This window comes from Ambystoma mexicanum, chromosome 14 (genome assembly GCF_040938575.1).
Source record: "Ambystoma mexicanum isolate Mex_15411 chromosome 14, UKY_AmexF1_1, whole genome shotgun sequence".
Taxonomy (NCBI): domain Eukaryota; kingdom Metazoa; phylum Chordata; class Amphibia; order Caudata; family Ambystomatidae; genus Ambystoma; species Ambystoma mexicanum.
Window position 1 is genome coordinate 282,394,511 of NC_090940.1, and position 15,566 is coordinate 282,410,076.

General features: G+C 45.9%; 1 protein-coding gene across 1 annotated transcript in view; it reads right to left on the reverse strand.

The window, feature by feature from the left end:
* The window catches only part of POLE2 (DNA polymerase epsilon 2, accessory subunit), a 1,095,907-nt gene that overhangs the window by 441,871 nt on the left and 638,470 nt on the right, over positions 1-15,566 (reverse strand). Inside the window, exon 13 of the mRNA XM_069637399.1 lies at positions 7,676-7,730. Coding sequence (XP_069493500.1) covers positions 7,676-7,730 — 55 coding nt within the window. The remainder of the gene's footprint in view (positions 1-7,675; positions 7,731-15,566) is intronic.

Below are 15,566 nucleotides of genomic sequence, written 5' to 3' on the forward strand. Positions count from 1 at the left end.
CCAAAAATTCCATGCCGACCTCGTCAAGTGGGATAAATTAACCACATCATGGCTGGGACGCTTAAATGCAATTAAAATGACTTGTCTCCCGAGAATTCTATATACCTTTCAAATACTCCCCATCCAAATGCCACGCCAATTCTTTACTGAAGTCAAGAAAGCGATCATTAAATTCCTGTGGCAGGGGAAAAAACCAAGAATTGCGTACACTAACTTGACGCTGCCCAAAGACAAAGGTGGGGTGGGCCTCCCGGATATTCAGAAATATTATGAAGCGACCCAGTTGCGAATCGTCATTCCCCATCTCCGTGATCAGAAAACACCCCAATGGATTGCCATGGACAATCACTATCTGTCCCCGGCGACAATATCGGAGTGGCTATGGTCCCCCAGAAGGAGAGTGCTAAAGAAATCTAAAGCACACCCGATGTTTGAAACCATATGGGAAATATGGAGAGAAGGCAGGGACATGAAAAATATCACTACGTGGCCATCGCTGCTAAGTCACCCGTGGTTCCCTGGCATCAATGACCAGATTCCTAACGTAGAGAGATTTCATTCCTGGTATGAGGCGGGCCTGGAGAGGGTGGGGCAACTCCTAAAAAATGACTCATTTATCACACTCCCCGAATTGGAGGAGGCACTCGGAATTGGCAAATTATCTGTATTCCACTTCCTGCAAATTAAGGGTGTCCTGACAAAGGCCGAATGGAATGATAAGATCGAAAGAGACCTCACCCCATTCGAGACTATATTAGACTCTAGAACTGAAACAAAGGGATTGATTTCGACCCTATATAGAACGCTCATAGAGGCAGGGGAGGGATCAACTGAACCTCTTAGACTGAAATGGTAAAAGGACATAGGGGACAGTATTGATCCAGAGATGTGGGACAAAATATGTCGGGCTGCACCTCAAGCTTCGATCTCTTGTCAATTTAAACTGCACGCGATTAAATTACTTAACAGATGGCAATATGACCCGCACAGGCTCTCCAAAATCTACCAATCATCTAGCAAACACTGTTGGAGGGGTTGCGGATACATTGCGGACTATTGGCACATGTGGTAGACCTGCCCCCGACCTGCCCCGAATCCAAATCTACTGGAACAAAGTCTTGGGATGGATTAAGGACCTAGATGGGATCCAGAGGATAGCGGACCCCGTCCTAGTACTGCTTGGCTTTGAAAATATTGAGGATGAGTGGAGGAGGGTTACAGATATAGCCGCGCCGCTGTTACTAGCCACGAGAGCTCTCTTGGCCACGAAATGGAAATGTCCAACAGCCCCAACCGAAAGAGAATGGGCCAATGTCGCCTCTAACATGTGCACCATGGAAAAGATCACGCCATCCATACATGGGAAATCAGCACAATGTGATATCCTGTGGATGGAATTCCTTAACAAATACATGCCGGAAAGGACACATTAATACTCATGGGTCCATCAGCCCCATAGCCTCACACTGTGGGAAAGCATCTGGTGATGGAAAGTACGATCCAAGGCAACGAAAACCTATGCCAACTCTCCACACAAGGCGGTCCCCAAAACTTGTCACATCTAATATGCAACTCACCACACTACAGTAAGCACATTCCTCAGAGGCAGTAGGTGGAATCCTGTAGGGTGGGGGGAGGCAAGGGAGGGAAGGGAAAATGGGGTTCATTGTTGACAACTATTGCTATTTTAAATGAAAGTTACATGCGAACGGACAGTTCACAAAAGCATCACTGAAATGTAGATTCGGACTGTGTTATTTTTACTTGGTGACACCATCATCTTTTTCTTTTCTGTTTTGATGCTCGTTTATTCCTAATGGAAATGCTGTAACCTGTTTGACTTAAAATCAAATAAACACGATTCAAACAAAAAAAAAAATACACTGGTGCTATGTTAAGAGACTGTCAGAAAATGTGGTAGCCTCGAACAATGGCAAAATCCCATAGGAAAATATTTGCGGTCGAATATTTACAGTTGTAACCACTGCCACCAGCCAGAAACTTTTGAGAGAGGGACTGTACGGTACCCTCTCGAAAAAGAAAATAAGGGAAAAACTATTAACCCTTCCCAGTGCCTCCATAGTAAGATGGGTTGTACTGGTTTAGTTCACAAAAATTGACTAGTAAAGTCAATGGGGATTTTATATGCCCTGGAAGACCGTAGTTAGTCCCAGGGTATGGAGTCTATGTTTGGGGGTCGCTATGACCCCCATGTGTCACTGCACGGAGGGTGCTGTGTAACACATGTTAATAAAGATGGTTCCTATGGAGGTGAGAGAAACCCCATAGACATTAAACACAAAAATAGCCTAGAACACACATAGCACAAATGTCTAAGAGTGGGAAAGAGAGTCTCACTCTTAGCAGGAGAAAAAAACAAACCCTTCAAATCCAGCAAAGCTGCTGGGGGACTCTATAGGTAAGGGAAATTACGACGACGGGGACGGATGACGACAGTGGTGAAGACGGGACGGATCTCCCATCACCTCCTGCCCGGGCCTCCCCTCCCGACGAAATTGGAATTCTCATTCTATGGCTAATTTCCCTTACCTATAGAGTCTCATCCCTCGGTGGAGAGAGGGGGGGGAGTTGAGGATGGATTCACCTGCACTTTTTCAGTGGGCTTCCCAACAGTCAAGGTGCCACTGGATCGTCCACTGGGGTTAAGGGCAACCTTGTCCTTATCTCCATACAGAAGGCGTGGATAGCTATCAAGATTGCTCCTGAGTTGTCCTGTGGCATAGGCACTGGCTGAGATGGGAGTGACGGCTGGGGAGTAGGGTCCTCTGTCTCATCCACGGTCCACGCCTCCTTGTCGGCTCCACCGTCGCTTTCTACGTTTCTACCGGGGGACTTCCTCGAACTTCTTGTCCAGGATCTTTGCTGCGCCAGCCAGCCCATCTTCGGAGATGTTATCTGTGTCTGCTATGGCTACCATGGCCCCCCCTCTTTCTCCACCCGGAGTTTCACGGGGGTCTTATCGATAGGCTGAAAAGAGGATTCCCTCCGGGGTGGCAGGGAAACTCTAGGCCTGGAGATCGCCTCCACTGGTGTAGCCTCCAAAGGCTTTGCCGGGGCCCACCATGACTCCTTAGCTGGGTGAATCAGGGCCATTTGCGACCATGGGCGCGCCTGAGGCCTTCACCTTGGAGGGAGGGTCGCTGCCTCGCTCCCCCTCGGCTGCCACTGTCTGGATCGACAGGGGCTTCTGCCGAAGCTTACCCGGGTTCTCCGACTTCATCTTCACCGAACCAGAGCGTTGGCTTGTGGTTGATGGCGTCAGTGATATCGCGCCCTGCCTGGCGAGGCTCTGGTTATGGCCACTGCCTGTGAGGTGGCCGTGGGTTTGTCCTTTCTCGGCATCGACTCGACTGACCTGTGCGTCGAAGAACCCTTCCATAACTGTGTCGAAGACGCCAATCTATGCGTCGAAGGGATCTTCGACGACGGCGTCGAAGGCGACACTTTGCCTTTACTCGAGGGTCCGTGACGCTCTCAAGTGGCTTCTTTCGCCGGGTGCTGCGACTCGCGGCGTTTTGATTTTTTGGGTCTTTCACCCAGGGTATCACCCTCAGCAGTCTTCCAAGGGGTCGAGGCCGCTTTCTCTAAGACGCTCAGACTGAAAAACTGAGCAACGATATTCCAAGGCCCTACGAAGCGCGGAAAAACGGAACTGAGCAACGGACGCTGCGCAAGTCTATTCATACGCGTGATGACGTTGGCGCCGATACGGAGGCTGTCGAAGGACATCGGCTCAAGGGACGTCGACGCGCAGCGCCTTCTACTGAAAAAAATTTCCGAGGCCAGCAAGCTAGGAGATCTATCAAAGATAAGGAATACGTCGGAGGACAGAATCCCTTCGAAATATGTTTATGTCTGGGTATTTAAGGAGATGAAAATGTGAAGTACACAAAGGCAGAGTATACAGCAATGCAATGTGCATTTTAGTGATGCATATGAATGCTAGTGCAGGGGTAACATTTTCAAAATGCACACCACCAACCAGCAAGGCACAAAAAGTCACCCAATGCCCAGCATTAGCTGAATGCACACAGCACACCACCCCTCACTCGCCAAGAGTCAATCACCACCCGCCAATTGCTAGTGTTGTATGAACATTTTGAGACTTGCAAAGAGTATGACAGAAAAAAAAGAAAGCATACAAATTCACATAGATGTGTGACAAGAGTGTAAAACAACAAAGTGAGACAGAAAGTAAAACAATGCAAAGGTCTAGGTAGGGATAGCAGGGTTTGAGCAACCTGGAGCGTAAAATGTGGTAATGCCCATTTACAGAACACCTACATATGAAACACATTAATGTATACAAATGGAATTAAACGTAGTGTCCTATGGATACCTAGATGTGAGTACACAGCAATGTCCTTTCACAATGACACCTAGATATGAGGCACAATATTGTATGAAACTTTGAATATGTTCTCTTAGGGACTCCTGGGTGTAAGTATAGTGCAATACACTTTCACGGGAGCACCTAGAAATAAAGCACAAAGGCATACAAAGTTGCATCAGCTTAGTGACACCCGGATATGAAACAGAAGTGAATATAAAATGGACAAAACAATGTTCCATCAACACCCAGATGTGGAACACAAACAGGGAACAATACATGACAATGCAATGTTCTTTTTAAGGGATGTCTGTATTTGAACACTACAGAGTTCAGATTTTATATGCTTTCTTAGGGGCAATTCAAATGTTACATATGTAAAACCATGCAAGGCTTTAACTAGAGATATGTAGGTGTGAGCCACATGGAACTTGACTGACTCGAGGGGCACCCAGAGTCCGGCTCCCCTCCCCTATCTCCCCTGTTTAGACACAGTAAAGGAACACCCTGCTCCAGGGAAAGGTCAAATCTTTATTCCTCTTGCAACAGTTCTTCTGTGAGTCACAATGATACTTTGATTTAGGCTTTTCGGATTGCAATAGTTCTACGTCTCAACGTACACCACAGGGTAAATGTCTCTCAGGAACGAGGAATGCTTAACTGACTTGAGGGACACCCAGAGTCCGACTCCCCCCATGCTCCCCCCGCTTCCACAGATTTTAGGATTAAAGGAAAGTACACAACTCCTTAATAGAGTTCGACTCACTGGGCCTCTCACAGTAATTCCAGGGTCAACATGCAATTTTTTTTTATAGTTGCGAACTCAGTTCCTGGTGTGACGCGCATCCTTTATATTAGTTTGTGCTGTGCTATTGGTGGCTTTTGCAATAATATAGTAATACTATCAGCTTTATATAAAGAATGGTGTATAAAAGGTTGTTTAAATGTTAACAGTCATGGCGATACGATGCAAAAGATGCCAGTTCGTGCCCCTGTAAATAGCATTTGTAAAGCTCTTGAATGTCTCTCTTACTGATGAAACAAGCTCTGCTTTAGAAGGCTTTAAAGTTACTTGCAGCTTTCTGGTCCTGGGTATCGTCGCTGTTATCATTTCAGTAAGATAACTAGGCAGCTGTCCACCTGCTGAAGAGGGGTTACCTTGCAGACTATTCCGCTGCTGCTGCTTGCCACCCTCTGCACGAACACCAGCAGCGCCAACACCACGCCCTTCCTAACTGCGGGCTTCACTGCTCCGTGCCCTAGCACAACGTTTCCAAGATGGGGGGTTGGGTTCGGGAGGGGGGTGGGTTGGGGAGGGGAGGGGGGTGGGGGGGGGGGGGGAGGAGCCAAAAATAAAGCAAAGAAATCCTCCTGCAGCTCTCACCAGTGGCACCAACACGTGCCCTTCCTCACTGCGAACTTATTTCGAGCTACACCAACCAATGATCTCTCATATCTGACTTCAAGTATAATGATTAGGCAGCGTAGTTCTAAGGGAACCACCACAACCAGTTTTCAAGCTAGAAACAACTTCAATAATGAGTATACCGCTGCACATGGGAGGATCCAATAATTTAGCTTACATTATTCAAAGATAGTCCCTGAGAAAGCTCCTCAGAGAAATGTAAGGAACACAATGCTTATACCTCAGTTTTTCAATGAATACAGTGAAATTAACATTTTTTTAAAACTGCCTTCAAACCATATACGACTTTAGAATAAGCAATACACTTGCTGACTAAGCAATTGATGTTGTCAAATAAGTTATCATGGGACTAGTGCATGGGGGAACAGAATAAACATTTACATTGCTATTTTATTTGTACAAAGACTATGAAAACCCCAATAGCAACTGTACCTTCTAAGCTTAAAGAAAAGTTGGAGATCATGCTGATTGGGAAATGGAAAGTAGCAGCAACTGCCGCCAGAATCTTTAAAATTACAGCAAGACTCAAAATTATTCAATTCAATTCCCTGAAAAAGTTTTATTATTCTCATAGACAGTTGCACAAATGTCACAGAAATTAATGACATAATGGGGGCAGGAGGAAAGTCAGACCTTTCGCTTATGTATTTCGACATTCAACCCCAAATTTCATTATGTGAAAGGCATTGCATCCTGTAGGAACTACCAAGGGGTAACAGTTGAGCCATTTTAAACAGACTTGGAAAGAGACTCATAATCAGAAAATAATCATTTCATTGCATATAGTTAAGACACATTGCTGAGAAATGGAAAGGCAGCACCACCTGCTCAACGTTCTTGAAAATCAGCTGCAGGAAAGATGCGTAACTTCCAATGAGGGAGGATCAAGTCTAGGTGACAAAACTTAGCTAGGGAGAAAAATACCATTTAATAAACTGAGTTGATGTGTAACAACATAGCTCATGAGGAAGATAGGAAAAGGTGTCCCATTGATGGAGGAAAAACTAATGTACTTTTATCAATAAAATAATTTAACTCGAAAATTCAATGTTATTTGAGGACAAGAAGAGGTGATTATGAGAGGAGGGCAGGGTGCAAATGCATAATTTGGTTAGCACCTTAACGTTTTTACTAATTATGCAGTGGCAAACTCTTATTATATTAGCCAACGATGAACCATGTTTCAGAGTGGATGTGAATTTTAAACAGAACTTGCCCACACCTAAAAAAAACAGAGTTTACTATGACCAGAAGTGTAATGGGCTTGTGGGTAAAATACGGGGTGTGGAAAATAACTGCAGACAGTGAGTATTGGGTTTTGGGAATAGGCAGCCAGGATTTTAAAATGTCCAACTTTTGAACCTCTTCATTCCAAGACAGTTACACCATTAACTGATACAAACACACATTTTCCCATTCAATAGATCTTACATTGGAAATCATTTCTCAAATGTTTGGAAACACATAAAAGACTTGACTCCTTTAACAGTGTATCGCAAATGTTCAGAAAAGACACATTCAAACTGTAGGATAATCATAGATTTTTCTAAATGTGAGCAATTAAAGCTAAGCAACATTACAAATTGCTCTGTCCACATACTAGTGTTTGTGTCTAGATTTATAGCGGATCGATAAGATGATTAATTACTGGCATGCCAGCTTTGGGTGTAAAACTCATTGTTCACTCTCCTTTCTTTGATTTTTACCATCTGGTGAGGACGATCTATGGTGACTTGGAAAGCGCAAGTCTTATTCACTCAATATAACATTTTCAGTTAGTAAAAATAAAAGGTATCAAAACTCGTACTTTTACAAATTTCTTAAATGTGCTACCATGCTTTGTAAAACTCAACAGGTGATAAAAAAGAAAATCACAAATCAAAACATGAGGTAATTACCTATTAACAATATTTGGATAGTCGCATATGATGTCCGCAAGATGTTTCAGGGAATCTAAAGTAATAAAACCATATTAATGAACAATCAAGCTTTTTAGAATCAAATATCAGACAATAATTTCTGTTTACTGTAGTGATGTGCAATTTACACACAATTTTGCATAGTATGTTCAATCGTGGACTTAAGCCATTCGCAAATGATTAAGCCCACAACCACTCATATCCAATTCCAAAATTCACATCTTTATTTGGTCTGCTCACAACTACAAATGTGTCCTCATCAAAAGCCTTTAATGTGTTCACCTGGCATGAGGAACATTCATGAAAAAAGCTCTGCGAAGTACAGACAAGGAGATCATGGTGATACAAAGACTGTCAGCATTACTCTGCAAGCATTCAGATAGAGCCCAAAGAAGCACAGGTGTATATAGAAAACGAGTCTGCAACAAAAGAATAAACAAAGAAGAACAGGTTACTTACCAACTGTAACGTTCTTTCGACTGGATGTTCCTCCCACAAGGCGCTGTGCACGAGGTCGAGGCGTTGATGTCCCTCAGAGGTCGCCATAGGATGTCGACGTCACTCTCAGCATAAATAGCTTGTGCCGCGCCCGTTGGCTTCAGTTCTGTTTTTTTGTTTGTTACGTAGAGGAACCAGATAGACGTGCTCCAGACGGAAAGCTCTTCGCAAAAACACAAGTATAAACCGATAACTAGTACTGCTAGGTAGGATGGGTGGGGCGATGAGGAATATGTGGGAGGAACATTCAGCCGTAAGAACGTTACAGTTGGTAAGTAACTTGTTCTTCGAATGGATTGTGTCCTCCCACGTATTCCTCATCTATGATAGAATTCCAACGCAGTAAGAGAATTGGAGGTGGGAGTACTATTTAACTCCTTTCATGAACAGAATGGAGTACCGCCTTTGCAAATAGACCCTCCTGAGAGGATGAAGAGTCTAAGCAGTAATGTAGCCATAAACAAGTACCTATGTGACCTGTTGTGGGGGAGCTGAGAAGGACCTCCTCCCCAGCTTCCAGGTTTGGGCATTGGTGACAACCCAATTCCTATCAGCTTCTGTACTGGTGAGGTCTCTTCCTTGGATGTTTCCGATGATGCCAGAGTCATGTAGTTCCAAGCAACCTGACATACCAAAACAACACATACCAGCCAGCATGCATCAGACTCCTCAGAAAATAGAGATGGATTGTGGATCTTGGGAAGCAGCCTAACTTAAAGAACAAAGGAGACTACAAGTACTACAATGCAAATGGGTCCAATGTCTAAGACCAGGCCCAGAACAGGAGGAACAAAACGATTGCTCCATTGTTCAGGAGCTGCAGGAAACCGAAAAACCCACTCGAAACTCCATAGAATCCCCACAGGGGAATGGTGGAATGGCGGCAGAACTAGAGGCAGTGCGAAAATGTACAATAGTAGGGGAGACTATGCAATAAAAACCCATTTGGACAGTGAGTCGCTTAATCAGATCTACGCTGAAATCCTGAAATCCGCCAACCTTAATCTATTCTCTTACCCAACGCCCTACCTATTTTTGTGTAAAGAAGTGTATAAAAAGTCAAACTTCAATTCAGCCTTGTTATTTTGTGATTCATTTTTTTGAGTGAACACCACTTAATCGAAATGGGAAGAGAGAGAAAACAATGTCTGAGACTGTATGGCAGGCTGGAAGGAAATCGAGACAAAAAAACGGGGTGGGGATAAAGACCCTGATGTAAATTCCAGCTTGCAAGCGGAGGAGATAGCAGGATTTAGGATTATTTTAGAAAGAGATTGGCCCAAAGAAGCAACAAACTTGAACACCCAATGGGAGCTAAAGAAGTTTCTAGATCGTAAGGAGGAATAAAAAAAAGCTACCAGAATAAGTTGTCAATGAGAGGTGTTTGAGTGAAGGAGGACCCAAAGACCAGAGAGAAGGAGAAATTACCTTAGCGTAATGTTCTTTCTATGATTTCTTCTCCCGCAGATTGCTCATCATGATATCCCTCTCCTCAGCTTTGCTGTTCGAAAAAAACGTTCGACAGGGAACCTCGACTCGGCCGTTGATCCGTCTTGTCAGGCTCTCAATCGTCAGCTCCAGATGTGACATCAGGCGTTGTATATATACACCACGTCACTACGCTCAATGCCTCAGTTCCTGCAACTTTTTCCCCTTGCGCTTGAACGCTGCAGAAGAAAATCCATAGGAGGTGGCTAACCAGTCATTAAAACATTAACAAGTGTACACCCCAACAGGATGAACACACAAACATTTTTCTTTTTTTAGACAGAATTGGTCATCCCAGAGCCATCACCAGATGCCTTCTCATTTGGACAGAAGCGACAACCTACAGAACTTTCTGAGCAGGGATGGATAGGAGGGTCGATGAGGAATCTGCGGAAGAAGAATCGATACTAAGAGTATTACGGTAAGGTAATTTCTCCTTCAATGGATTGCTTTTCTCCCGCAGATTCCTCATTGTGATAAGACTCTCCAAGCAGTTAAGATAATGGAGGAGGGCAGAAGGATTTAAACAAGTAGATTCTTTAGAACCGCCCTACAAAACCTAGCATCAGCTCCCTGTGCAACTTCCAAGGCATAGTGCTTGGTGAGGGTATTTAAGGATGACCAAGTGGTCGCCCAGCAAATATACCTAACCGGGATCCCTAAACTCCTTTGGTCGAGTGCGTCCTGATGCCCACTGGAAGCTCCTTGCCTGTCGATTGGTGACATTCGGATATGCACAAGATAATCCACTGTGACAGAGTTTGTTTAGTGATGGCAAGGCCTTTTCTAGACAAGGAATGGGCTACAAACAACTGGTCTGATTTCCTAAACTCAGACGTACGAGCAATATAGAAGCTCAACGCTCTCTTGGGATCAAGGCGGTGGAACCGCTCTTCCTCCTTTGCGGGATGCAGAGGAGGGTAGAAGACCGGCAAATCAATCGACTGGGACAGATGAAATTCTGAAAGCACCTTAGGAAGGAATGCAGGCCTGACTTTAAGACAGACTTTCTCATAAAAGAACTTCACAAAAGGAGGTTGGCAGTCTTGTAGTTCGCTAACCCTCCTGGCAGATGCGATTGTGACCAAAAATGCTGTCTTAAGTAACAACAGCCGTAAAGAACATGAGTGCATAGGATCAAACAAAGCTGCCATCACATAGGTAAAAACCAGATTAAGATCCCACTCTGGGACAACAAATGAGGTTGGAGGAAACTTTTTGAGAAGGCCCTTCAGGAACTGGGCCATGACCGGAAAAGTGAAAAAAAGAATTTTGGTCTGGTGATCTCTTGAACACAGACAGGGTGGCCAAATACCCTTTGACTGTGGTAACCTGAAGGCCTGTAGAGGTCAGTGACAGAAGGAACATCATCACTGTGGTGGTGGGGCAAGAAATAGGGTTGGGCAAGAGATAGGGTCAGTCTCTGGTTCCCTGAACCATGCCTCAAATCTTCTTCACCTGCACGCGTACAGAGATCTAGTAGAAGGTCTACTTGCAGCCATCGACACCTCAAGTACCTCCTCGGAGAGGTCCCAGTCATCATACCTTATCCTCTCAAGAGCCACACATGTAAATTGAGGGAATCCCAGGTTGGATGGAGCACCCGACCCTCCAACTGGGTGAGGAGATCTGAAAGGTGAGGCAACCGGTGAGGCAGACAGATGTTCAGATCCAGGAGAACTAATTACCATGTTCTCCTCACCCAATCCGGGGCGATCAGGATCATGGTCGCACAAAATCTCTTCAACCTCCTGAGAACCCAAGGAATGATGGGAATCGGAGGAAGGTGTAATGGAGAGGGAAGGTCCAATCAACCAGAAACACGCCCCTTAGTGCATTGTTTGCTGGGAATTCCCTCGAGCAAAACTGTTTGCACTTCCTGTTGGACTCTGTGCCGAACAGATCCACCGTCGGGGAATCCTAGAGAGTGAAGGCCTACTCTAGGACTTCCGGGCACACTTCCAGCTCAGAGCATCCACCAAGGTGTTCTCTGTCCCTGCCAGAACAAGTGCTGAGACTGAGATTTGATTCTCTCTCAACCAGAATCACAGCAGAATTGCCTCTGTGCAGATGGGGGAGCGAGTGCAGGCCACCCTGCTTGTTGAGGTAATACATGGCCTTTGTGGTGTCTGTCAGGACGCAGAGATGCTTCCCTCTGAGAGACGGAGCGAAGGCCCTCAGGGCTAACCTGATGGCCCGCAACTCCAGCCTGTTGATTTGTAACTTGGCTTCTAATAGAGACCAGAGGCCGCTCACCTGCAATTCCTCGCAGTGGGCGCCCCAACCCTTCAGGGACGCTTCCGTGACCACTCGGGCCTCGGAGGCCAGAAAGGTCCCCCGCCAATAGATTGCTGCGTGTATTCCACCAGCCGAGTTTGCGGACTACCTGGCTGGACACTGAAAAGACGTGAGTGTTCCCAGGGACTGAGACCACTGGCCCCTCAGGAGCCATTGTAGGGATTGCATACGCAGCCTGGCCTCTGGCACTAGAAATATACAGGAGTCATGAGACCCAATAGGCGGAGGAAGGAAGCAGCTGGAAGAGTGGCGTGGTTAAGAAACGATTGCACCTTCTGGACTATGTTGCTGACTCTCTCCTTGGGAGGAAAAGACTTCCCTACCCGGGTGTCTAGGACTACTCCGATGAACTGAAGGAGTTGCTTTTGTTTTAAATGGGATGTCTTCAAGATCAGGGAGAAACCCAGCCTGTGCAGTAGGAAGCTGGTGTCTTCCAGATGAGACAGGTTTTCGCCCCGCCGACTTCCCTCGGATCTGTTAGCCACCCAGGTACAGTGGTCCAAGTGAGCAGGAGCGGTGCTCTTCTACCTTTTTTAATTACGTTTGACAGCTCCTATACTTTTATTTTTAAAAAGAAACTGTTCCGGAATCATTTTGTTTTAAAATAAAAGTGTAGGAAGAAGTTGAAACTTGCACTTTCACAGGGGGATTGGTACAAGGGTGATGTCATAAGGAGGCTAGAGGGTCTGCAATGGCTGTGTTAAAAGGCATATCGTTCTCGACTGTGGGACTCTCGTCCAAAATGTCGCTAAAATCATACCCCTGAAGAGGGCAGTGGATGCCATCAACCCCATGTTGTCAACTACCCTGTGAATCGGCTCCCTGAACTTCACACTAGTGTGGGTGTAGGGCTGATTCTGCTTTAACTCCAGGTCTGGGGAGGTACCCAGACCACTGGCATCATGTAAACCCTGAGTCAAAGCCAATAAATTGTCCCAGTCGTTGAAATAGTCCACGCCGCCGGCTACCCTGTAAACCGGGTAGACCGGGTCCTCAGGGTCATCTTGTTCCTTGACTCCGAAAATGGGATGTATGGAATCGAAGAAACCCAATCTCGACAGTGGCACAAAGGAACTGTCGGTGCCGAAGGCTCGAGGATAGACTTCGAAGCCGAAGTTTCCAACGTTGAGGGTATTTTCGTTGCCGAGGGACGCTCGGGCGCCTCAGCCATTCAGCGACTTACTCTAATGGGAGTAATACCCGAAGACGCTTCGCCGTCGACAGAGTGGCTGGCTTGGGGTCGGGAGCACCGAGCGCCGCTTTAGCCACCTAAGTCCGCTGGTCGAGGGCCGGAGCCACACCTACAGCCAGTTGCGTCATAACATATCCAACATTGAGGTCTTAAAACTCTCCTACTCTTCTGGAGTGGTCAGCCCTGGCGAGGGCTTACCTTCTTCCAACGACGAGCTGGACTTGCGCTGATGGCGGTGGTGCTGCTTCTTCCGTGAGAAAAACGACGAGGAATGGCTCCTGCAGTGGGACCATTTCTTGGTCTTCTTACGATGTCGGTCTTTCCCCTTGACGGGGGTGGGCTCCTCAGTCTCGACCTCTGAGGAACTGATGAGCGACCGCGCCGAAAACCTGGCGACAAGTCGGCCCAAAGCCAGTTTCCCGGCCCTCTCATGCAGGAATTTCGGCTGCATCTTTGCGCACGCCCTGCAGGCCTCTGTATCTTGACTAGCACCTAGACACCATAGACAGACATCATGGGGGTTGGTCATAGACAATTTGGCCTTGCAATCGTGGCATCGCTTGAAGCCCGAAACCCGTGGCATGAAAATCACATCAAGGTTTTTGAAGAAAATAGCGTACAAATTACAATACGAAAGTCGAATAAACTAGAGTCATATTCCTGATGCCGCGTGCAAGCACATGGAAAAAATGAACTGAGTCATGGGGCGTAGTGACGTGGTATATATACGACGCCTGACGTCACATCCAGAGCCGACGATCGAGAGCGTGACCAGACGGATCAATGATTGAGTCGAGGTCTACTAAGCCCTCTGGCGAAAATGTTTCCGAACATCGAAGCTGAGGAGATGGATATCTATCATGATGAGGAATATGCGGGAGAAAAGCAATCCACTGAAGTGTGCAGCAGGTGTAGAAGGGCTTGTTGGAGACTGGTTGGAGAGAGTAAAGGTAACCTGTTAGGATTGAGAGACTGCTACCAATTTTGGATGTTTGCATGGATGCGGGTGAATATGTGAAAGAGAGAAGTAAGACTTGAGTTAGAGGAGTAGAGGTGGTAAGGAGGAAGAGTGAGACGATGTAGTTTAGTGACCAGGATACTACATCCATGTTTGCGGTTTAGTCAGCAGGGTACCATATACCTAGGGCTATTACAGTGAGCAGGTCACTAAATCCCGGGAAGGTAAGCAGGGCATCCTATCCCTAAAGGTGGTTGAAGGGGACTAGAGACAGGAGCATAAGAAATAGGATGAAGGTGGAGAGTAGAAACAGCAGATGGAGAGAAATAATAAGGCTAGGAGACAGAGTGTAGAAAGGTAGAAAGAGATTGATCTACAAGTGTACAGAATAGTGAAGACAGGCATGTTGAGAGGAGAGTGTGGTTAAAGGGTGAAAAACAAGTAATCAGAGAGTGTACCTTTAAATAGCCCTCCCTCCTCCCCTGTTGCACATTTGTGTAACAAAGAGGGTGTTGCTGGACATTTAAAAGTACATTCCAAATTCACAAACAGGACACACATTTAAATGCTCAGAAACAAGAGTCAACCCCCTGCACCATTTGAACAGGTGCAGAAGGAGATGCATATCATACAGAGTCATTTTTTTAACCTGTCAGGATTTGTTATTGAAGTCTGACAACTGTGGTTTAAAGTGTGGCTGTCATATTAGCATTTTGTCCCCAAATGGCAGTGGAAACGCTTTTTTTCCACAGGCCTTTCACTGAGACTGATCTTTTACGGCCCATATCAGTGAAATGTGCTCCCAGCAACCATGGAGTTGTTGGGAGCCTTGCATGCATTAGTGTCAGGAGCGCAATCTCTCCCCAAAACACCTCATGGGAACTCTTTGAGCACGCTTTAATCAAGCCTTATCATCAAACTTTGCAATTTAAAGCGCCTGCCAGAGTTTTTCAAAGCAGTCTTCTGAAAGTTAATGACTTAATGGGAGCTGCAAACACGCTACTGATGAAATTAAAATGTCTCACCCAGGTCTGCCTTCAGCCACTCGATTTATAAGTACTACGTATGTCCTTCACTGAAGTCCCGATAAAAACAAGCATTGGGAAAGCCCACAGTTTTGGCTTGTGTATAAGTGTTGGGCATTTGCCAGGCGCTGCTGTTAGATTGCCAGGTACTCACACCATTTTGCAACTGCCACTATATCAATGGCCAATTAACACCAATGTGGCAGTGCTTGGCAAGTGCATTTCCCATGCCAACACAAAACCCAAACTGCTGGTATTGCCAATGCTCATTTTCATTGCCCTTGGGGATAGGCCCAGCAAACGGACTCCCGGTTTCTCAGAAACTTGCACCACTCCTTCCCTTGTCAATGTTTGCTGTACCATTTCCCAGTAAAATGCAATTCTTGTTGTAGGCCTTTGTTGCGATAGTAC